We start from the raw sequence: 25,228 nt of genomic DNA on the forward strand, positions 1-25,228 counted from the left end.
GTTATGTCAATAAATTTACCTTGTGTTTGCCAGCGGAACTGCTCATCCATTGAGCTGAGAAAAAACAAAAACAAAATATTACATTTTTTTTTAAACATAAATATACGTCTTGTAAAATATGAAACTTTGCACCTAATGTACATTCAAGGATGCCACTGGAAGGTAGCATTAAATATACTGTTATGAGTGACATAAATATGGCTTTTGCCCACTATGTTTGTAAAATAATAAACTCTGCACTCAGTGCACAGGTACATTTAAGGACACCATTGTACAGTTGCCAATAATATAGAAGATGAATGGGGGAAGGCTTTTTTTTCTCTGATTCTCTACTTCTCCCCAGCTTCTTCTCAGGGATCCACGTTTTATAATCGTTTTTCTCCCTAGTTATTGTTCTACGCGTTTTTCTCCCTTACCAGTAATTCCTCCCAGGCCATTACCCCCCTAAGGGGAATATCTGGGGGTCGCTAAACCCCTTATGTATAGCCTCTACCCTGATTTAACACTTTTACCATTTCCCCTCATGAGCATCTATGCCTCGAAATTGATGCCCCTCTAGTAGCATCAGGAATTTGGCTCCTAACACCCTGTTGTCAAAATCAATAGCTAACTGTCTTGAGTGTTGAGAAGCACCTCCCTCGGGATCAACTGTGGGTATATTATGTATATAGGATTGTATACATTTTTTTTTCTTCTTTTTATTGGTTTAACTGGATGGACTTGTATCATTTTTCAACCAGTCCAACTATATAACTATGTAACATGTTCTGTCATCCCTGTCATATGTGCCTTCATGCACTTTATACAATGCCTTGAGAAACTATTCATACCCCTTTAAATTTTCCACATTTTATCATGTTATAACCTAAAACGTAAATTTATTTTATTGGGATTTTATGTGATAGACCAACACAAAGTGTCACATCATTTTGAAGTGGAAGGATAAATGGTTTTCAAATTTTGTTACAAACAAATATCTGAGAAGTTTGTTAGAGAACCTTGGTGAACAAACAGCATCATGGGCCAAGAAACACACCAGACAGGTCAGGGATAAGGTTGTGGAGAAGTTTAAAGCAGGGTTAGGTTTTAAAAAAAAATCCCTCAAAAATATCCCAAGCTTTGAACATCTCACAGAGCACTGTTCAATCCGTCATCTGAAAATGAAAAGAGTATGGCACAACTGCAAGTCTACCAAGACATGGCTGTCCACCTAAACTCACAGGCCGGGCAAGGAGACCATTAATCAAAGAAGCAGCAAAGAGGCTCATGGTAACTCTGTAGTGACTGCAGAGATCCACAGCTCAGGTGGGAGATTGTCCACAGGACAACTATTAGTCGTGCACTCCACAAATCTGACTTTTATGGAAGACTAGCAAGATGAAAGCCATAGTTGAAAGAAAGCCATAAGAAGTCCTGTTTTCAGTTTGAGAGAAGCCATGTGGGGGACACAGCAAACATGTGGAAATGCTCTGGTCAGATGGGACCAAAATTTAACTTTTTGACCTAAAAGCAAAATGCTATGTGTGCCGGAAAACTAACACTGCACATCACCCTGAGCTCACCATCCCCACTGTGAAACATGTTGGTGGCAGCATCATGTTGTGGGGATGCTTTTCTTCAACGGGTACAGGGAAGCTAGTTGATGGGAAGATGGATGGAGCCCAATACAGGGCAATCTTAGAAGAAAATGTGTTGAAATCATTGTAATAACATATATGAATTACGCCGCCGTCTGAAATGTATTATGCCTGGCTAAAATGTATTTTTATTCCTTATCTTTCCATCAGAATGCATGTGCCTCCATTGTGGGGACACTCATTGTTTAGTGTTAGGACCACAGATTACAGGGTGCCTTGGCGCGGCTCTGTTGGTCAAACATGCGTTTGCAAATGCGTGCGGACAAAACCCCTGTTTTTAAAGCATACTGTTAGACAGGTTAATTGGTTGTTATGCGAGCTGGTCGGTAAGTAGGCTTGGTTTTTCCCTGGGCATTCCCCAGGTTTTGTTGTTGTAAAATGTAATATGCCTGGCTTGGAATGCAAGAATGTTTGGATAACACCACATCCCCCATTATCTTGTTGTTCATCAATGCCTGGAATCCAGCTTTTTAATCTTAGACAATCTCTATGACCAGTTATCCATCTTCTGTTAAGTGATGAACAAAACCTGTTTTGTTTTCGTAGTCATGTAATTATAAATCAGTCTCTCCCCTCTCTATTGTTCTGTAACCAAATAAATACTGTATGACCTTTTCAGTAAATTCAGATACCTTACTGCACAAACTGCCTTTCGTGTCTCAGTTATTGAGGTATCTCCAGATCTGAAAGGGCACTATTGGTAGACCTTTAAAGAAAGATGTTTCGTCCAGAATAACTAATATTCCATTAAAGAATGGGGGCTCATTTTCGGGGTAAGATAATTATCCATGGTGGGTAGACCTTTGTCTATTTTTGACAAATTCTTCCTTACCCTGGCTCTGATAAAATATTAATCTTTTAAATTTAAAGTGGAGTTCCACCCATAAATATAACATTACATCAGTAGTTTTAAAAAAAATTCATTAGTCCTTTACGATTTTTTTTTTTTTTTTTTTTTAGATGCCTTCAAAGTGTTGTTGCTAGGCAGAATAGTTAATCTTCCCACTTCCTGCACCTAGGTGCTTAATGCTTCCTAACCTACACCGCACAGACTCCTGGGAATGTAGTGGGTGTAACTTTCCAGGAGTCTGTGCATTCCCCAGTCTCAAAGAATCATGTGACTTGGACAGCACAGGTGCTGAAACCTGATCTGACACTGCTTGTGCAGCACTGAGCATGTGCGAGATTTGCAAGGCTGAAATCCAGGAAGTCATGCAGTCTGGCTTCATGATGCACACACAGATGGCCCCAGTCAATTTCTATTTTATAAAGTGTCTAAATGCTGTAACAACCTAACAAAACGAACCTTAGTTTACAGACTAACTTTACTAGAATACATTAAGCTTGTGTATTACAGGGGTATTTATATTTAAAAAGTGAAATTGTGGCCGGAACTCCGCTTTAAAGAGAAAGGAAGGATGGACGCCTTAATCACTTAAGACCCGGACCTTTAGGCAGGTAAAGGACCTGGCCAGTTTTTGCGATTCGGCACTGCGTAACTTTAACTGACAATTGTGCAGTCGTGCAACGTGGCTCCCAAACAAAATTGGTGTTTTTTTCCCACAAATATAGCTTTCTTTTGGTGGCATTTGATCACCTCTGCGACAACTTTGAAAAAAATTCAATTTTTTTTCCTTTTTTGCTATAATAAATATCCCCCAAAAATATATCTCTTTTTTTTCCTCAGTTTAGGCCAATACGTATTCTTCTACCTATTTTTGGTAAAAAAAAATCTCAATAAGCGTTGATCGATTGGTTTGCGCAAAATTTATAGCGTTTAAAAAATAGGGGATAGTTTTATTGCATTTTTATAAAAATAACATTTTATTTACTACTAATGTTGGCGATCAGCGATTTTTTTCGTGACTGCAACATTATGCCGGACACATCGGACAATTTTGACACATTTTTGGAACCCTTGTAATTTTCACGGACGCGACTCACGGCTGGGCACTTAAAGAGGATGTACACGTATGTGCTTGTGCCCAGCCGTGCCATTCTGCCGACGTATATCTGCAGGAGGCGGTCCTTAGGTGGTTAAGGCTTCATTTCCACTGGCGTTTTTACAGAGCCTTTTCTGAGCGTTTTTTACAGCTTAAAAACGCCTGTCCATGTTATTCTATGGCATCATGCCCACATAGGCGTTTTTGAGCTGCAAATGGCATAGGCGTTTTTGAGCTGTAAAAAAAAACGAGGGACCAGCGCGTTCTGTGGCTCCAGCAATAGAGCTGTAAAAACGCTAGACATTAAAAAACGCTCAAAAACGTGCAAAAACGCTCCAGCTTTTTTTTTTTTTTTACAAAATAAACATGGACAGGCGTTTTTAAGCTGTAAAAAAGGCTAACACAAGTGGCTGTAAAAACGCCAGTGGAAATGAAGCCTAATAGACACACTCATGGGAGTATAACATTGTAGGGTCTGTGGGAGACCCAAGTCTTTAAGACTCCATAAATTAGAAACTGCAGTTCAGTATCCTTTTGGCAAGGGTATTTAGGTAACCAACAGCGCCTGCTAAATCTTTGCTTTTCTTTCTGTCGCATAGAAGTAATAAGATAATTTGTTGTGTGGATACACTGACTGTAAGGTAGGACAGTCAAAGTGGTATTTTGAAATTTTGAAGCAGCTTGGGGTTTCTATAATGTTATGCCCAGGTTGGCTTTAAGCGCTTTGGTAACGCAGTAAAAGCATTTTGGTAACGCAGACGAAGCATTTTGTCAACGCAGACAAAGCGTTTTGGGAACGCAGACGAAGCGTTTTGGGAACGCAATAGAAGCGTTTGGGGAACACAATAGAAGCGTTTGGGGAACGCAATAGAAGCGTTTGGGGAACGCAATAGAAGCGTTTTGGGAATGCTGTAGAAAAGTGTACACGCACATTGGAAGCTTGGTGCTTCTGGAAAAAATAAATAAATAAAAGAGATGACTATTTGAGTCATTCCTCCTATTCAGAGTATTGTTTAGCACAATACACAAGAGGCACATACCCGCTTGCATAAATCTGCTATTTTGCTTCACGTGAAAAAGGGGATCAAACCACCGACCATGCCTTCGCCAGCGCTTTTGCACAGAGCATACTGCTATATTTGCATTCCATACTCAGTGAGTCAGAGAGACTTGCTGAGTTGGAGAGTGAATGTTAAAGAAGGATTTAATTCAGAAAAGTTATCTATATACATTAAAAATACATGTTTATTGTTAAAATATTGCAACTACAGGGCTTAATATGTGCCCAACACATTTCATTAATAGACTGACAATACAAGATACGCCTAAAAACAGGCTTCATTCCACCAACGTAACTTGCCTACGCCGGCGTAGAGTGGGCGCATATTTACGCTGGACGCATGTGGCGCTCCCATTGATTTTGTATTCAAATATGCAAATGAGGGAGATACGCCGATTCACGATCGTACTTGCGCCCCGACGCAGGCTACGACTGGTGTGCGTAAGTTGTACGTACGGCGTAAAGTTATGCCCCATAAAGGAGGTGTAACTCAGCAGCATCCCTGCAAAGGGCTGCACCAGGGAACACAAGCCCGCGTAGTTTACGTTGGACGTGAATATGACTAGGCGTAGGTTACGTTCACGCCGTAGGCAGTGATCCGGCGTATCTTAGGCAGTTGTTCCGACGTGATTGTGAGCATGCGCACCGAGATGGCCCACGGGATGGCGCATGCTCCGTTCGTTATACGTATCTGGCGCTCGGCCCATCATTTGCATGGGGTCACGCCTCATTTGCATGGCTCACGCCCACTTCCACCTATGCCGGCTTACGCCTAGGAAACCGAGCGCAGTTTTGGGAGGAAGTGCTTTGTGAATTCCATGCTTCGGCGGCATAAATGTGCGCCGCTGTCTGTGAATCCGGGCCTATGAGTCTGAATTCGCACCTAAGCTGGACCACATTGCCTTTAAAACACACACTTTTTTTGGTCAGTGCAGAGTGCGAGTGCGATTGATCAGGTAGAATCTGTGATTATTCATGTTGGATGAGGAATATCCGCCCCAGCCAGCCAGCATTCATCCCTAGACCCATGCACATGAAGAAATGCCCACCTAATTCCTCATACTCTACCCTTTACCCCATTCATACATTCAAATGCCATGGGAGGTGCTGAAATAAGTAAAGGTGGACTCCTGCTGAAAAACATTCCTGGAATGACACCTTGCGGGCTAACCAAATGATACACACACAAGGTCTATGAAATTCCAGTGAGCATCACAAAGGAGAGATCCAGATACGCCAGCCCAAAGAGCCAAGTCTAGCCCAATGCATCAGTTCCGGTCTGTCTGTGGATATCGAGTTATATCCTTACAAAGAGGCAGGGTTTTGGGGTAGAGAATCTCTATAAAATATGGATGAACACAGAATCAAACAAAAAGTTTGGGGAACAGTTTAGGAGAATGAGAATTATAATGTGGACATTTCCTTTTCCTTCCCTTTTATGAATTTATCGGACATTCAGAAGCCATACAAGATACTTTTTTGTGCTTTTCTTTAGGACCATTTCTTTTATTTGGCCTAAAGGCTGTCATGTCCCTCCAACTTGCTTTTATGAATAGTCTTGCCCCTTCCCCTTTGTATTTCATGGACAATTGCTATGAAGCTGAGATTATGGGGTAGATCCACATACCTTTGCACCGGGCGCTGCCGTAACTTTGTTCTTTTTTTTTCGAATCCTCAAAGAATTTGCGCCGTAAGTTAAGTAACTTACGGCGGCGTAGTGTGTCTTTGGCGGCGTAAGGGCGCGGAATTTAAATGGATGTGATGGGGGCGTGTTTTATGCTAATACGTCGTGACCCGACGTAAACAAAATTTTTTTTGAACTGCGCATGCGCCGTCCGTGGGGGTATCCCAGTGCGCATGCTCGAAAATAACCCGGAACAAGCCAATGCTCACAAAGATGACGTCATTCTACGCAAATCCCTATTCGCGAATGACTTACGCAAACTACGTAAAAAATTCAAAATTGTACGCGGGAACGACGGCCATACTTAACATTGAGTATGCCTCATAACAGCAGCTTTAACTATACGCCGGAAAAAGCCGAACGCAAACAACGTAAAAAAATGCGCCGGCCGGTCGTACGTTCGTGGATCGCCGTAACTAGCTAACTTGCATACTCAATGCGGAATTCGACGGAAACGCCACCGCCGAAAAATTGCAGCTTAGATCTGTCGGATCTAGCCGAGATGCCGTCGTATCTGGTTTTGATGATACAAAACAAAGATACGACGCGCAAAATTTGAAATTACTGATACGCCGGCGTAATTTCTTTGTGGATCTGCCCCTGTGTGTTTATTGTTCTCTATTTTTACATGCTTAGGATGATGATACATTTATGGGAAAATAGTCCAGGCAAATGTGGGGGCTTCAGGGTTTGTGATTGTAACATTCGTGACAATAGAGGGGGTTGAAATCATTGTAATAATATAGATGAATTACGCCGCCATTTGAAATGTATTATGCCTGGTTTAAATGTATTATGCCTGGCTGAAATGTATTATGCCTGGCTTGGAATGCAAGAATGTTTGGATAACAACACATCCCGCATTATCTTGCTATTGGTCAATGCCTGCAATCCAGCTTTTTAATCTTAGGCAATCTTTATGACCAGTTATCCATCTTCCGTTAAGTAATGAACAAAATCTGTTTTGTTTAATAGTCATGTAGATATAAATCAGTCCCTCCCCTCTCAATTGTTCTGTAACCAAATAAATACTGTATGACCTTTTCAGTAAATTCAGATACCTTACTGAACAAACTGCCTTTCTTATCTCAGTTATTGAGGTATCTCCAGATCTGAAAGGGCACTGTTGGTAGACCTTTAACCACTTGCTTACTGGGCACATAAACCCCCTTCGTGCCCAGGCGAAATTTCAGCTTCCGGCACTGCCTCGCTTTAACTGACATTTGCGCGGTCGTGCGACGTGGCTCCCCAACAAAATTGACGTCCTTTTTTCCCCACAAATGGAGCTTTATTTTGGTGGTATTTGATCACCTCTGCGGTTTTTATTTTTTGCGCTATAAACAAAAGAGCGACAATTTAAAAAAATATATATATATTTTTTACTTGTTGCTATAATAAATATCCCAATTTTTTTTAAAAAACTATTTTTTTTCTCAGTTAAGGCCGATACGTATTTTCCGACGTATTTTTGTAAAAAAAAAAAAATCGCAATAAGCGACTGGTTTGCGCAAAAGTTATAGCGCCTACAAAATGGGGGATAGATTTATTATTATTTTTTTTACTTGTAATGGCGGCGATTTGCGATTTTTTTGTCAGGGCTGCGATATTGCGGCGGACGTATCGGACACTTTTGACACAATTTTGGGACCATTCACATTTATACAGCGATCAGTGCTATAAAAATGCACTAATTACTGTATAAATGTGACTGGCATTGAAGGGGTTAACACTAGGGGGTGAGGAAGGGGTTAAATGTATTCCCTCATTGTGTTCTTACTGTGTGGGGGGAGGGGACTGACTGGGGGAGGTGACCGATGCCGTGTCCCTATGTAAAGGGACACAGATCGGTCTCCTCTCTCCCTGACAGCACGTGGAGCTCTGTGTTTACACACAGAGCTCCACATCTCTGCTGTGTCACCGACGATCGCGTGTGTCTGGCGGACATCACGGCCGGCAGGCACTCGCATCGGCTCCCGAACGATGCGCCGGGCACGTTGTTTCCCCGCTGCGCGCCCCCAGCGGCATGCACAGGGAACAACAACAGGACGTCCAGGGACGTCCACCCGGCACTTGAGAGCCGCGCTGTGGACGTCTTTCAACCATAGCGCGGATCTCAAGTGGTTAAAGAAGGATGGTTTGTCCAGAATAACTAATATTCCTTTACATGTGTTATAGTCTGAAAAAGAGTTGAGACTGGGGCAGAGGTTCCCCTTCAGGTAGGACAGCAACTTTAAACATACAACCAGAGCTACAATAGAATGGTTAATTGATGATATCCTGTTTATCTGAAATGGCACTTGTTTAGACCTAAATCCTTTTGCAAAAAAGGTTAAAGGGTCACTAAAGGAAAAAAAAATTTTTAGTTGAAATGACAGTTTACAGGGTATAGAGACATAATAGTTAACTGATTCCTTTTAAAAATGATTATAAATAGATAAAAAACAATCATATAATGTACCTACAGTTTATATTTTCGTTTTTGCTGTTGTTTCCTGGTTCTCTGATGTACAGAGCCAGAGAGCCAATAGAGGGCAGTGATGGTTTGTAAAATGAAACTGGATTGGTGCTGAGGAGTTTTAGACACACAGTAATCACACCTCCTTGATTAGTGACCACAGAGAGAAATCTCCCAGTACTGTGGTTATCAGGAAACAGACAACCAGGAAGTGTCCAGAACAGAGAGGAATTACAGCAACATCAAAGCAAAAACGAACAATGAGGACATTAGGCAGTAAGGTAAAGGAAGCTATTTAGCTAAAAAAAAAAATCATTTAGTGACCCTTTAATAGGATTATACAATGCCCAATCGAGTACAAGAAGTTTAATTATATCAAAACATTTTAGTTTGCCTAAAAAAATTTGTTTTTACCTTTTTTTAAGTCACATTACCATGCAACCTCATCATGGGCCCCTTTACGATATATAGCAGTGGTTCTCAACCTGGGGGTCGAATGATGATTTGCCAGGGGTCACTGGATTATGGGCTGTTCTTGAAGCCCGCACCACTCTCCCTGGGGCCTGCAGCGGCCAACTTGTCCTCTTAGCAGCTGCCCATTCAGTTCATGGTATGGCTGGGGGGCAGAGACTAGAGGTCAGCTGACTATTGAGGAATGTGAAGTGGAAGGGGCTGGAGGAGACCCTGGAGGAGACCCTATCTCCTGATTTCGGCATAGGTGTTACTGCTACAAGACACCACAAATTCGGAGACACAGTGAGTAACAATACCTGTGATTATAGTTGCCATTAAAAGTCCTCAATACAGTTCTCAGATCAGCAGATAACCTTGATCAAAAGCACCTAATTCACTTATCCCATTCCCACCAAGGTGTAAGAGAAGGAATAAAAAAAGAGAATACATGGAAGGGAGAGGAAAAGAGGGGGAGGAACAAAGAAAAAGGGAGAGAAAGAATAAGAGAGAGAAAACAAGAAATAAGGCTAGAGAGAGGGATGGGGAAGGAAAACAAGAAATTAGGATAGAGAGAGATAAAAGGGAAAGAGAACAAAGAGAAAGAGTGGTACATCCTAAAGTGTACAATAAGGGGTTTTAATTTTCTACGATTGGAAGGGAGTGCTAAATGTCCGTGGGTTAGGGGTGCAAATTACTTGGGTGCTGACAACCCACGCTACGAAAATAATTTTACTGTTAGGGGCATGTCTATTTAGTAAAGTGGAATGTTTATTCACACATACACAGTGGGGAAGTTCTCCATCTATGGCTTGGGTTATACACAGACGGTGGTCGGGGATTATATCACAGGCAGTTGGGTGGGATTACATGGCAGCGAGCAAGTGGACTAACATAACACACACACACAGTGGGGTTGAAACTTCCCTGTCTGTGTGTGCTTCCTTCCAGAACCAGCTGCAGCCTCTCAGTTGCTATCAAAACTGAAGTTAGTTGTGGAACACAGCTCACACAGACAGGAAAATTGATCCTCATTGTGTGTAATGTAAACCCATCTGCCCACCCATTTTGTTACATAAAACTGCCTGTAAACATGTGCTTCCAAGAGGTTCCAAACATTAACTGTTTTACTCTCACTGTGATTATGCCCTCAAGGTAATTAGGTCAGCTAGGTGAAAATAGTTACAATGGCATTGCACTATATCCTCAGGTTGACCTGCAGAGCTGGTGGTGTCTTAGAAGGGTTAAAGGAGAAGTATGGCCAAAGCTGTTTTGTCCATACTTCTCCTATGGATCACAGGAGTGCAGTTTGTTCTGCACTCCTGTGATCCGCTGTCGGCTGACATCACTCAGCCAGTCCAGACTCAGTAAAGATCCCGACCATATGGTTGGGATCCATCCAGATGCCTGGACTGGCACCTGCCTCAGCCTCTCTGCGATCCTCTTCCCCACAACCCTGGCCAGCGGGGGGGCTTATTCAAAATCTGCAAGCCGCCATCAAATCTGCGGTGTATTAAATGGTGTAGTGAAAAAAATTACAGTAGGCCAAAAAAATCAAAAACAATGTAGATCTATTGTCAATCAAGCCGCCCGCCACCATTGATGGCCCGGGAAAAAAAACGGTCTGATCGCCGGAGCCTTTGGCATGAGCGGAGCTTAATTTTTCTCTTTTTGGATTGGTGATGACGGTAGGTGTCGTGGTCGACGATGGATCTACCTGGGGGGACATTGTTTTTGATTTTTGGACTTGTCAAAAACTACCTACTGTAATTTCTTTCACTACATCATTTGTATGGGTGAATGAGTAGGGTCACACAGGGAGGTGGGGGGCAGATTTGATGGTGACTTCCAGATATCGAATAAGCCCCCCCCCCACCTGTACCGCCGGTCAGGGTTGTGGGGAAGAGCCTTTGTCCCCATCAACATTGGGGACAAGGAGCTTTGGCCTCAAAGCACCCCCCAATGTTGATGGGGATGTCCCCTCCCTTTCCTGACCCTGCATCCTCAGATAAAAGGCTGCTTTGGATTTTGGGGAGGACCCCACGCCATTTTTTTCAGTTTGTCAGTGGGGAGCTACATCAGGGGACATTTTTGATTTTTGAATAAAAGGACTTGTCAAAAACTGCCTACTGTAATTGTTTTTGAAAAACATTTTTTTTTAGGGCATGTGGCTTAGTATGGTTCGGGAGGGGGGGGGGGGGCACTGTCTTGTTCCCTCCCTTTCCTGACCTGCTTCCTTGGATAGCAGGCCTGCTGTGGATTTTGGGGAGGACACCCACGTCATTTTCTTTTTTTATTTTCAGCTGTCAGTGGGGAGCCCCGCTGACAGCTGATGACTCTTCCCTTGCAAGGACAAGTCACGGTGGCTGCACATTAACAACCAGCTATACACTGTTTGTTATGGATGAAAGAAACGCATGTAAAAACACATCAAAAACGCAACTCTTTCATTTTTGTGAAGGTCCATTGAGTCTATTACACGTAAAACCCAATCTGCTATGAAAAAAAGTCCCTGCACCTTTCAAAAACGCATAGATGTGAACATGTACCATAGGACACCATGTGAATGGACTGTAGTACATTTCTGCAAAATGCACTAAAAAGCGCATAACGCAAACATTTTTTTGCTTATACAGGCTTTTGGCATTTTTTCTTAAGCCTGTATAAGCGGCTCTAGGTTATGCTATTTGTCCATGCACATTAGGTCGTTTACAGGCATATTTGCAGAAAAGCGTTTTGGGCAGAAAAAAAAACCCATCAGAATCAGATTTTAAAGAGGAGCTTTGGGGCAGAAAAAGTGCTTGATGACCATAAGCACGCTGTTTAGTAGCTTATCAGGGGGTTTCAAGTGTGTGTTTGGGGAAAAAAAGCCCTTATAAAGGCAAATGCCCATAAACTGTTGTATAATTAACATAAGTTGCAATATAAGCCACTATGAGCATTTTTTATGCTGCTTTTTCTGCAGAGATTCTGGCATTTTTTTCATAATGCACAGTGCATAGGGTCACTGTGCACGGATCCTAAAATCTGCATTTTTTATGTTCTGTGTGCATGAGGCCATAGTGAAACAGGCCCATTTTTTAGATGTGTATATTTCACTGAACATAATAATATATAGACAAGGACTAGCAAGAAACAGGTAGATTGCAACAGCTGTTGTATATACTCAATGTGAGTTAACACTCAATAAATTGTTAATGAATATTCCTATATGTGCCTCAGAAGACACTGTAGAAAGTATGGATTTGCTAAAGTATAACTAAAGGCAAATCCATATTTTTTCTGCATTTTGGATAGAACAAGTGGAGGGTTATAACCCCCTTTCAGCTTGTTTTTTTGCCATCTGTGTCATAGGGGAGATTTCCCTTCACTTCCTGTCCCATGGGCATAACAGGAAGCAAGAGGAAATACCTCAAAACAAAGCAAAGATATCATGGTTGTGTCACCAGGAGACCAGAGCTAGTGTCCCCATTGGAAGATTTTCTCTCCTATTACTGTTCTACTGTCAACCCAAAAATTTGGATTTTTTTGTCTTTCCACTTTCTATGATAATGCTAAATAGGAGAAATAGAGAGGATAAATCTCCCTAATGGAGGCACAGACAGTAATAAAAAACTGACAGGTGATCTAATCCCTCTCCACTCCATCCAAAATGAAGTGACAAAAAAAAAAAAAGTTTTCCATCTAGTTACACATATGGAGGCAGAGCAATTAACCACTTTCCTAGTTATCATGTATGTGCTGCACCACCAGGTAAACATAGGCTTTAACAGGGCATAGACCACAATCCAAGGAACTCTCTGGTATTCCCCACAGCACCCCCCCTCCTTAAAAGCAGCTCTTCCTGGTTTAGGTGACAGGCCTCCTGAATGCATGCCAATAGGCCCACCCCATCCTTTTCTGAATGGAGGGCTATGCCTCCTGGGATATGTGATTTGCATTGTCCTGGGGGCACAGCGGGCAGTGTGCACACATTCGCCTACGGCGACTGATGTGCACAGGGAGGCTGGGCTTGAAATTTTTACCCCACTAAAAAAAGAAAACAGTACGATCACTACGGAGGATGGAAGGAGAGGTGAGTGGAGGGGAATAGTGGTAAGAGGGTGAAGCTCCACTTAATTGACAAAATGGGGGATGTAATGGCGCTTACAACAACAAATAATATATAAATATCAAAAAAATATATAAAAATAATATGCCTCCGCCTCCATGGCAATGATTAAAAGTGTATCACTCTGAACCGGAATACATCCAACAAAAATATCCATAATGTGGGAGATATTAAGAGTGAGAAAATAATGAAATAAGTGTGACCAACGTGCCACTACCAGCACAACAGTCTTAATTGAATAGCAAACTTCAAAATCTGTGCATATAACATTCCTTTCAAAATAAAATCCATATACTGTTACATCCACAAATCGTGCAATGTGTAAATATATACATAAATAAATAAATAAATATCCAGTGACTGATTGTCCACAAACTATAAAAAAATGTGAATAATTCCAATTAAAAACAACAATCCAAAAAAGTGCTAGAAGTGAAAAAATGTGTAAAATAGTAAATATAGTCCACACAGGGATCCCTAGGAAAATAATGCCAAAAAGGGTCCCAATAAAAAATTAAAATTCCATGTCCAGTGCACAAACCGTGCAGAAGTGAAAAAGACTAGATTCTAGTGACTAATAAATAAGAGTTTCTAAAGTGCATCTGTGCTCAAGTTGCTGTAACATGCGGAGTAAAGTGATTGCAATCAGCCCGATTCTCCACGGTGACCAGGGATGTGAGTGCTAGCCCCTTACCTCAGGGAGGCTAATTTATAGCCTATGTGAATTCTTTCCAGTAACTCCCACAGCGGCAGATCGATCAGCTCCACATGTGCACAGTCAAACGAAGGAGGACAGCAAGGAGGGGTTGTGCTTTATTCTGAGAAACATCGCGCTGAGCCTGTGATTTCTGTGGAGCTGATCGATCTGCCGCTGTGGGAAGTTACTGGGAAAGATTCACATAGGCTATAAATTAGCCTCCCTGAGGATAAGGGCTAGCACTCACATCCCTGGTCACCGTGGAGAATCGGGCTGAATTGCAATCACTTTACTCCGCATGTTTACAGCAACTTGAGCACAGATGCACTTTAGAAACTCTTATTTATTAGTCACTAGAATCTTAGTCTTTTTCACTTTCTGCACGTTTTGTGCAATGGACATGGAATTTTAATTTTTTATTGGACCCTTTTTGGCATTATTTCCTAGGGATCCCTGTGTGGTACTATATTTACTATTTTACTCATTTTTTCACTTCAAGCACTTTTTTGGATTGTTGTTTTTAATTGGAATTATTCACATTTTTTTTATAGTTTGTGGACAATCAGTCACTGGATATTTATTTATTTATTTATGTATATATTTACACATTGCACGATTTGTGGATGTAACAGTATAAGGATTTTATTTTGAAAGGAATGTTATATGCACAGATTTTGAAGTTTGCTATCAATTAAGACTGTTGTGCTGGTAGTGGCACGTTGGTCACACTTATTTCATTATTTTCTCACTCTTAATATCTCCCACATTATGGATATTTTTTGTTGGATGGTATTCCGGTTCAGAGTGATACACTTTTAATCATTGCCTGGAGGCGGAGCATACTTATTTTTATATATTTTTTTGATATTTTAATATATTATTTGTTGTTGTAAGGCCCATTACATCCCCATTTTGTCATTTACTGTCAGTGTGTGAGCACTATTAGTAGTGGCTGCTGCATATTTATTTGTTCTATTCGTATCTTGGTTAGGTTGGTTTTGCGCATTAGTTCCCCCTTATTTCAAGCTCCACTTTAAGCTGCTAGAGAGTTAGCTGTAAAATTTCTCTCAGGTCGTAGCCCTTGGAAACGCCTGGACTGGCATCAGCAGAAACAAGATAAAGTAAAGAATAAAGAGCCAAAGACATGGCCTAAGATAAGCTAGAAGTAAGATCAGGCAGCAGACAGGAATTGTAATAAATAAAAAGGTAGTAGGTCAGGGCAGGCAGCATACAGGAACTGTAATCAGGGTCAAGCCAAATTAGCAGGAATCAGAAACTTGAACATCAAGAGCAAGGTCAAGGAAACTGAAGTTCGGGAACAGAGTGAGGTCTTTGCTCGTAATGCTAAATTATTATCTAATCTTCATATCAAGCTATTAGCTTAAACAGTGCTGCAACCATGAATAAAAGTCAATTAAACCGTATATATATACAGTGGATATGAAAAGTCTATACACCCCTGTAAAATGTCATGTTTCTGTGATGTAAAATAATGAGACAAAGATAAACCATTTCAGATTTTTTTCCACCTTTAATGTGATCTAAAACTGTACAACTCAATTGAAAAACAAACAAATCTTTTAGGAGGGGGAGGAGTAAAAATAAAAAATAAAATAATGTGGTTGCATAAGTGTGCACACCCTCTTATAGCTGGGGATGGAGCCGTGTTCAGAATTAAGCAATCTCATTTAAACTCATGTTAAATAGGAGTCGGTACACACATGCCATCATTGAAAGTGTCTCTGATTAACCCCAAATAAATTTCAGCTGTTCTAGTAGGTCTTTCCTGACATTTTCTTAGTCGCATCCTACAGCAGAAACCATGGTCCAGAGAGCTTCCAAAGCATCAGAGGGATCTCATTGTTAAAAGGTATCAGTCACGAGAAGGGTACAAAATTTCTAAGGCATTAGATATACTATGGAACATATTGAAGACAGTCATCAAGTGGAGAAAATATGGCACAACAGTGACATTACCAAGAACTGGACGTCCCTGACAAGAAGAAAACTGGTCAGGGAGGCTGCCAAGAGGCCTACAGCAATATTAAAGGAGCTGCAGGAATATCTGGCAAGTATTGACTGTGTGGTACATTGGACAACAATCTCCGTATTTTTCATATGTCTGGGCTATGGTGTAGAGTGGCATGACGGAAGAAAGCCTTTTCTTACCAAGAAAAACACCCAAGCCTGGCTAAATTTTGCAAAAACACATCTGAAATTTCCCAAAAGCATGTGGGAAAATGTGTTCTGTCTGATGTAACCAAGATTAAAACTTTTTGGCCATAATTCCAAAAGAATGTTTGGCGCAAAAACAACACTGCGCCTCACCAAAAGAACACCATACCCACAGTGAAGTAGAACGGAAACCTACAGCATTGTTGAACAATTCCATCTCGTCCATGGAGCTGTATATTCAGACCATGTCTTGGGGGTGACAGAATTTCCGAACAGCAACATTAATGGGTGTCAAATCAAAGTCCACAGATGGTCCGGACAAGGAAAGCCAGCGGGATCTTCCTCGGGAAGTAAGGTGCAGAAACGGACCATCTGGAACCAAGACAGAGCATCTGCAATAGCCTTACGGGATATGGGTTGATTTGGAAGGTAGGCAATTACTGCAAACACTACCCCTTTGTTGTCTGATTGAATGAGAATGCGCTAATTCATAAAAAATAAAAATAAATCCCCAGATTTCTATCGCCACAATGACTGGAAAAAGTTCCAGGAGTACGATGTTTTAAATAGTTGTATTGTATACCCACGAGGGCAGCCACCTGTCACAGCACCAATGGCTGCGCCAAACTGCCGCGAAACCCCTGGAACCTGCCACATCTGTATACCATTCATAATCAGCTGCTGCAATAAGTCTTCCTGAAAGAAAGACCTCCCATTATAGGTGTCCAAAAATTGTGACCAGATCAGCAGGTCCGCTTTAAGGTCAGGATTTAACCAAATGTGAAAAAAGGGGACTTTAAACCAGCTGTGCTAAATAAAGCCTTCCGTGAAAAAAAATCTTCTTTTTTTAAATAAATTTCTTTATTGATTATCATTTCAACATCATTACAAAAACATTCCATCTTCCGTACCTATACATAAAATTTAACATACAATCCCCTTCCCCATTCTAACCGGTCTCAACATATTCTCCTTAACCATCATAAAATTTTTAGCATAAGAGATACCTCGGGATCCCGGGTTCCTAGTCTGCTCTGTGGTACTATCCTCTTATCTAGGCTTTGGGTTAACAATATTATTTCTCTACTAGGAGGTCATGACCTCAGTAGTTCCTGGAAAAGGCGAGAGAGGGGCCCAGGGAGACAGGTTAAAAAAAAAAAAGGGGGGGGGAAAAGTCCCCAGTGTTGAACTAAAGTGCATATAGCAATTATCTAAGGGGAAATCTACTTAGTGAGATTATACCTATTTAGTCCCCGTGTATGTGGACGGGACCCTTAGGGTCTTTCCTCTTATATTCATGTTTAAAAAGTTGAGGTTACCCGCTCTATAAAGTGACAGAGTGCCAGCAATAAATCAATCTGAATGTAACGGGAGAGAGAAAAGAAAAAGGGAAAGGGGGGGAAGTCCCCGTGTTAAACTAAGGTGCATTAAGCCATTGCCTAAGGGGGGGTCCACTTAGTGAGACTATACATATTTTAATCCCCGTGTATGTGGATCTGACCCATCGGGTCTTGCCTCTTATATTCGTGTTAAAAAAAGTGCCTGTGCAATAAGTCTCTTTAAATGTAAGGGGAGAAGTAAGGGGGAAAAAAAAACACCCGTTATTAATTGAGGTTATAGAGTGTGTTAAAACTGTATACTCTAAAAAGAAAACTAGTTAACAGGGCTAGGCATACAAACCAGACACTCCCCCATGTGTGTGAACTGGACTTAACCTTATTCCAAGGCCTCTTCCGGTCCGAATCTAAATACTAGAATGTCAAATCTCTAAAGTGCTTCTGTTTGTGCAGTAAATTCTAAGAGAAAGGAGAGAGAAGGGGAAAAAAAGGGGGGAGGGAAGATCCCGTATTCCCTCCCCCACCCCCAACCCCCTAATGACCTAGAGTATTAATAAAGGTTTCTGTTTTCCTGAACTCTCTCCAACCCCCTCCAGGTCTCTTCATATGTTGCCCTACATTAATTTTGAATTGACAATAGTTCCTCCATATCTCCCATCCTACACACCTCCCTGATCCATTCCCCCACTGATGGGGCATTATTCTTCCTTCCAATTCTTTGGTATTACTGCCTTTGCTCCATTCAGTAAGTAAGGAACCAGGGACATTCTATATTTTTTCCTTGGGGTCATCGTGCAGTGGAACAGACAGGCCCAAGGGTCGCTTTTCACCTCTATCCCACGGATCTGTTTTATCAGACCTAAGACCTCCTTCCAGAATATCTGTATCCGAGGACACTGCACCAGATGTGGGCGTGAGTTCCCTCCTGCCCACATCCTCGCCAGCATAAGGGTGACGTCTCTCTATCCATTCTGTGAAGTCTCAGTGGGACAAAATACCATCTAGTCAAAAGCTTATAGTTCATCTCTTTTGTTTAAGTATCTATAGAAGAAGACTGAACATAGTCCAGAACCTGTCTCTTCTTGTCCTCCGGTAGGTTTTGTTTTAGTTCTACTTCCCAAGCCCCTTACAGACTTCGGCATCTCTGATCCTCTCTCCGGAAGCAGTATACTGTATATGTTTGATATCCCTTGTCTACCCGAGCCCCTCCGTTCTATGAGCTTCTCCCATGGGTTTGGCTCGTCCGATGTCCGTAGGGGCTTTGGTAGAGATTGAACAAAGTGCTGGACTTGTCTGTACCTCCAGTCATCGCCTTCCATGGCTCCAAACCTTTCTTGTAGATCTATCAGGGGGCTCAGAGTATCACCTTTCATTACATCTTTTAATTTCAATGTGTCCGTCGTTGCCCATCTCAGGAACCGGCCACCTTCTCTCCCAGGCGGAAGTAGTCCGTTCCCGTGAGGGGCAAATGAGGGATATTGTAGGGCCATCTTTTAATTTTACATATTCTGTCCCATATCCTAAAGGTTTCTTTAGTTATTAATGGAGTGTCCCCTGAAAGACTCTGTATTGTTTTGGTATCCATATTCTTATTTCAAGATCTTTCCCGCTCAAATTCTCCTCTATACCAACCCAATTTTGTCCCTCCTCCTGGAACCAATCGGTATCCTTTTCAATACCGCTGCCTCGTATTATCTTTTAAAAATCTGGTAGTTGTATTCCACCCTCGCTTCTGGGTCTAGACAAGATCTCCGCAGAAATATGGGATTTCTTATTTTTCCATATGTATCCCCTTATTATTTTCCCTAGTGTTTTAAAATACACTTCTGGGATTTTTAATTGGGGAATACTTGGAATATGTACAGGACTTTAGGCAATATCATCATTTTGATAATATTTATTCTCCCGAACCAGGATATTATATCTGTCTGATAACTTTGAGTTCTCCTTTGATTTTATTTAATAATGAGATATAGTTGTCAACATATAGATCCCTTTCTGAGTTTGACAGAAGTACCCCTAGGTATTTCATAGCCTTCCGTTTCAATGTAAAAGGATAAAGGGCCCCAAGATCTCTGCGTTCTTTTGGGCCCATCGATATAATCAGGGTCTCCGTTTTGTCTCTATTTATTTTTAGATTTGAGATTTCTCCATATTTTCCATATTCCTCCATAATTTTTGGTAATGTCTGTATTGGGTTTGATACATAAAGCATCATATCATCAGCGAACACAGAGATCTTGTGTTCCCTCCCATCTACCTTCACCCCCTTTATCTCCTCATTGGATCTAATTGTGGCCCAATAGGGGTTCCAACGAGAGGACAAATAATAGGGGAAGAGAGCGGACATGGAACCATTAACTCGGAGCTGTGCCGAGGGTTTAGAGTATAGAGCTTCTATCAACCTGAGCATTCTGGGACCCCAGACCTATGTATCTAAGTGTTGCTGTCATAAATTTCCAGTCGAGTCTGTCGAACGCTTTTTCAGCGTCAAGAGACATAAACATTACCAGTGTTTAGCTCTTCCTGGCTTTTTGTATCAGGAAGAGTCCTCTCAGCGCATTGTCCCGTGTTTCCCTCCCAGGAAACAAAACCCGCCTGGTCTTTGTCTATCAGCCCTGCCATGAGTGGTCTTATTCTCTCGGCCAAGATCTTCGCATATATCTTTATGTCAACATTAATCAAGGAGATGGGCCTATAACTAGTATAGAATCGTGGGATCTTTCCCTTCCTATAAGGGTTATGTGGGATCCCAGGGACTCCTCACGATTGCCAGGCCTCTACAAATTGAATTAATATAATCCTGAAAGTAAGGTATAAGAGTCTCTCCATATCTCTTATAATAAAGAGACGTGTATCCGTCGGGACCTGGACTCTTTCCCATTTTAATATTTTTAATTGTTCGACTTATTTCTTCTCTAAGTTATATCTTTCTCTAAATTAATAGCATCTTCTACTACCATTTGCAGAGTCTTAGAACCCTCTAGATATTGTCCCATTTTCCTTTCCCTATTCTGCATTTCTGTTATGTCTAGATCTTTATTAACTTTGTACAGGTTTTGGTAATAATACTCTTTTGGGGTTTCTGTTATATCTTTGGTCGAATGCTTCATATCTCCTTTCTTATCCTTGATTTTTAGGATGTAATTTTGTGCATTTTAAGGCTTAATTATCCTTACTAGGAGTTTCCCTAATTTATTTCCCATAGCATAAAATCTCTTGCACGTGTTATCAAATACCCACTTACTTTCCTGTTCCAGTAGTTCCCGTAAACTTTTCTCTCTTCCTAGTTAATAGGGTCAGGGTTTGCTCTTTCCAGATTGTTTTTATGTTTCTGCTCCAGAGCCTGTATTTCTTCTAACAAGGTTCTTTTCTGAGCCTGCCTAATGTTATTCCTCTTAACCTTTTCCGATATCATCCTCCCTCTCATATATACTTTATGGGTTTCCCATAGAACCGATCTATCTATATTATCCTTATCATTTTCTTTAAAGAATAGGCACATGTCCCTCTCCATCTCGTTAGCTATCCTGGTGTCCCTCAAGAGAGATTCGTCCATTCTCCAAAATCTCTGTCCGGGGGGTGCCCCCCCATGTCTAAGGACATCTCCACTGGAGCATGGTCCCGAGAGTGTTATTTACTTCTGACAGGCATAATGCGACATGCAAATGCCAGTACCCCAATATTGACTGAAGCTCTTTTAGAAGAATTTTTAATTTCCTCACTAAAATATAGATCAAATGCTTGGCCCTCTCTATCTTTTCAGTGGGCAAACTAAAGACTGCCAGCTTGTGTCTATCTGAATGTCTAAAAACTGTAATGACGTGGAAGGAAATACAGTCTTTTCCTCCACCATGAGAACACCCAAAATGGCGCATAATTAGTGAAAAAAGTGTCAGGGAATAAAAACAAACTGAGGAATCTCTCGGCCCTATAAACAAAAAATTATATTGTCAAAACCTGACTCAAAACTGACTACCCAGTGCAAAAATGTTGAGAAGTTTTTGAAATAAGTGCATGACAGGGAACACCCCATTGGCAAGCACATATAATAAAACAAAACATTTTCAAAGAAAAAACCCAAAGAACTATATGAACTGGGTGAAACCGGAAGTAATCTAAACGCAGATTTAGAGCCCCTTCTCCAAACGACCCGATTTTAATTACTGCCTCCTCAAACAAGGAATATTAAACCAAAGCCAAAAAATAATCAATCTTGTCGTTAATGGAGGTCCCTTTGGTGCATGACAGATGGATTATTCTTAATGAATTTGGTTCCTTTTAGGGCACCACCCCCAACGACGAGATACGCATGTTCTTGAAGGGGGGCTGATTTCAAATTGTCCACCACCTGGCAACCTATTTCTGAAAACATAGGTAGTAAAAAAAACGTACTTAAATCCTTCAGTTAAGAACTGCACCATCTCCCGATCTGGGTACCGTTCCAGCCATGGAACCATATTTGCTAGCTTCACTGGCGTGAATGCTTTTGGTTTGAAAATTATGCCATTGTTGCCCAGCCGGGCTAGCCTTTTTGAAACATTTCAAAACTGAATGAGACCAGAGCAGAACGAACATTCGTGCCTATATTTACATGAAACACCCCACTTGCACTGGTTCTCATTAAATGCATAGCACACACCCTTCCTGTAGGGGGAAACAGTACTAACTTAATGCTGCTTAAGAAAGTTTTTTTTTGGGGGTACAATCAAATTTAGCCACAGGCCAACGTCTTTCATGCCCCCATTTTAAAATTAGGATAAACTGACATTTTTCTTATCGTCCATGGACGTACACAGCTCCTTAAATCTTGACAAGTGGGTTATGTTCCCTGTTTACAGGAGAGGACTAGGCAGAAACAATGTTAAATAGTTAAATACATGTTACATTAACAGAGTTGAACAGCCCCGTCCAGGGGGCGGTCCCTCCAGACATAACCCTCCTCACTGCAGCTTGCAGCCCCAGTTTCGTTCTGCCTAGCAAGGAGAAGGATGTATGGCTCCCTTTGGGCCCAGCGCCCTGAGGGACACACCTTTGCAAAGAGGCTTGGTCTGCCACGCCATACCCCATGACTCCTGGGGGGGCCGGTGAGCTTTGCTCCGAGGTCCACATATTGACTGGGCTGTGGTGTTGTCCTACTCACAGTGGGACCGGGCCGACAGCTACCTCCATTTCGGTTGTAGTTCTGTCAGGAATGCGTCAGCGAGTCCTCGCTTGGACGGGTAAGTACAGTCCCTCCTGCTTCGGTGGGTTGGTACCGGCTGGGCATTCCTGGGGTTTGGGGGTCCCTTCTCCTCCCTTCCCTGCTCCTTTCCCTTGCTGCATTGCTAACATTGCCGCTGTCAGGGGGGGACTGTTATCTGGCCTGTGTTTTTTCTTTTTTGTATTGGGCTTTCCTGTGAGGGATTTTTACACTGTTAAAAAGCCCTGTGATGAGCACAGATGTTTATGATTATACTTCAGCAGACGCTGACTGATTGGTGACACGGCAGGTGTTAGCACCTGGGATTCCCACAGAGTTTTTATTGTTAGTCCTGGACACGTTTGTGCCAGGGTGGGGGTGGGACTGCGGGCGGGCGGTAAAAGAGCGCCCCCTTTGCCCGTTATCCCTGGGAAATGCTCTGTTATGAAGCCATGGACCAGGTACCTAGTTAAAAAAAAAAAGCAGAATAAGGCATTTATGGGTGCGCTTTTTACTGCTGCAAGGGACTCTCCTAAGCTGCATAGTGCAGCTGGGTTTCCGCCAAGGGGCTCAGTCTTTTTTGGATCACACAAATCAGACCGCTGTGTAGGTTTTTTCCTTCTGTGCCCTTCTTTGATAATTTCTGAGATGCGGAATGAGAAAAGCCGCTGAGGGCTTTTGTAGTCCCTAAACGCCGGGCGGGAACCCCCGCTTGTATGGATCTGACTGATAGAAGATCCGAAGTACTGACCCGTTCCATGTTTACCATGCTGGGGTCGGCTTAAGGCCTATTGTGGCCACTACACTGGGGTCTCAGTCAGCGCTGGCGCCATTTTTTGGGAGGTTTTTCAATTACATTGAAAACTCCCATTGGCGCCCATTTTGTAGGGGGGGTAGGGGGCGTGTAGCATTTAAATTAAGCGCGTCCCCGCGCCGAACGAACTGCGCATACGCTGTCCATAAAATATCCCAGTGTGCATTGCTCTAAATGATGTCACAAGGACGTCATTGGTTTTGACGTGAATGTAAATGCCGTCCAGCCCCATTCACGGATGACTTACGCAAACAACGTAACTTTTTAAATTTTCGACGCGGAACGACGGCCATACTTAACATTGGCTGCGCCTCATATAGCAGGGGCAACTTACGCTGGGAAAAGCCTAACGTTAACGTCGTAACGTTACTGCGTCGGCCCAGCGTACGCTCAGGAATTCGCGTACCTAGCTAATTTGCATACTCAACCCTAAATCTACGGAAGCGCCACCTAGCGGGCAAAAAAAAATTGCAGTTTAGATCCGACAGCGTAAGAGACTTACGCCTGTCGGATCTAATGGATATCTATGTGTAACTCATTCTAAGAATCAGTCGCATAGATACGACGTGCCAGATTAGGACTTACGACGGCATACATGGCGCTGCGCCATCGTAATTTCTTTAAGAATCTGGGCCTCTGTGTGTGTATTATTTAGGGGCAACCCTCCCAGGCCATCAAAGGCCCAGCTGGGGGACTAATCCGTCCCTGGGTGCGTAAGCCGATCACGCCGGCATCCAAATCCTGCCAATGTATGTAGCCTTCCCTCCCTGTCTCTAGGTGGGAGGGGCGGCTTGCAGGTTCACAATTCGGTGAAACCTCCCTGCTCTCTGACCAGTGGGTCTGCGAGGTGGTCTCTTCGAAGTACTAGATATGGTTTCCTCCTATCTACAGAACAAAGTTCTTTCCTCGTGACTTCCTCTCCCCGCCCGTCTGTCTGCCTTGGGCAGTGTGGGATTTTCTAAGCTGCGGGGTTATTTTACCTTTCCTGCAGGACGAGTGTTTTGGGTTTTTCTATGGGCCTTAGGCCCTAAATACCATTGTGAACGTTGGGTAGTTCCGCATGGAATCCATTTGTTCGGTGGTAGCTGCGCTCCATCCGGGGGATGTCCTGACGTCCTCGGACATCAGGGACGCATACATGCATGTCCCGTTTTGCGCATGTCACAGTGTTTTTTTCTGTGCTTCGTGATGAGAGAAGGGTCTCTGTCAGCCTGTGGCCTTCCCTTTTGATCTGGCGTCTGCACCATGGGTTTTCAGCTAGGAGCTCGCACTTATCCTAACTTTGTTGGGACAGCGAGGCTTTGCCTCATTGGCTACTTGGACGAATTTCTTCTGAGAGCAGCTTCTGTCTCCGACCTAGTGGATGGGTTATTCCCATTCAGACCCTCCGAAGATTCGGGTTGGTGTTAAACGTTTAGGCCAGAAGGTGTAGCTCAGTGGCAGCAAGCCTGCCCTCCATGTGTGCGACCGAGGGTTCAAATCCTGGGCATGCTAGGTTCTGACTCAGCATTGGAGTATCTAGTGTTGATCCAGACTCCTCGGTGGCAAAGGTCCTTCTTCCCCTGGAGAAATTGCAGACTCTTCAGTCTGCGGTGAAGGTATTGGCATCACGCTATTGGTCTTCTCTCCGGGCGCCTGCTGGTTCGGTGCCTGTGGGTAGCCTCTTTCAAGACGGTACTGTAT

General features: G+C 42.5%; 1 protein-coding gene across 1 annotated transcript in view; it reads right to left on the reverse strand.

The window, feature by feature from the left end:
• Positions 1 to 25,228, reverse strand: part of CTNND2 (catenin delta 2) — a 672,820-nt gene that overhangs the window by 483,329 nt on the left and 164,263 nt on the right. Inside the window, 1 exon segment of the mRNA XM_040353393.1 lies at positions 20 to 54. Within this exon segment, the coding sequence (XP_040209327.1) occupies positions 20 to 54 (35 nt within the window).

The sequence above is a fragment of the Rana temporaria genome, chromosome 5 (assembly GCF_905171775.1).
Source record: "Rana temporaria chromosome 5, aRanTem1.1, whole genome shotgun sequence".
In the NCBI taxonomy this organism is placed as follows: Eukaryota; Metazoa; Chordata; class Amphibia; order Anura; family Ranidae; genus Rana; species Rana temporaria.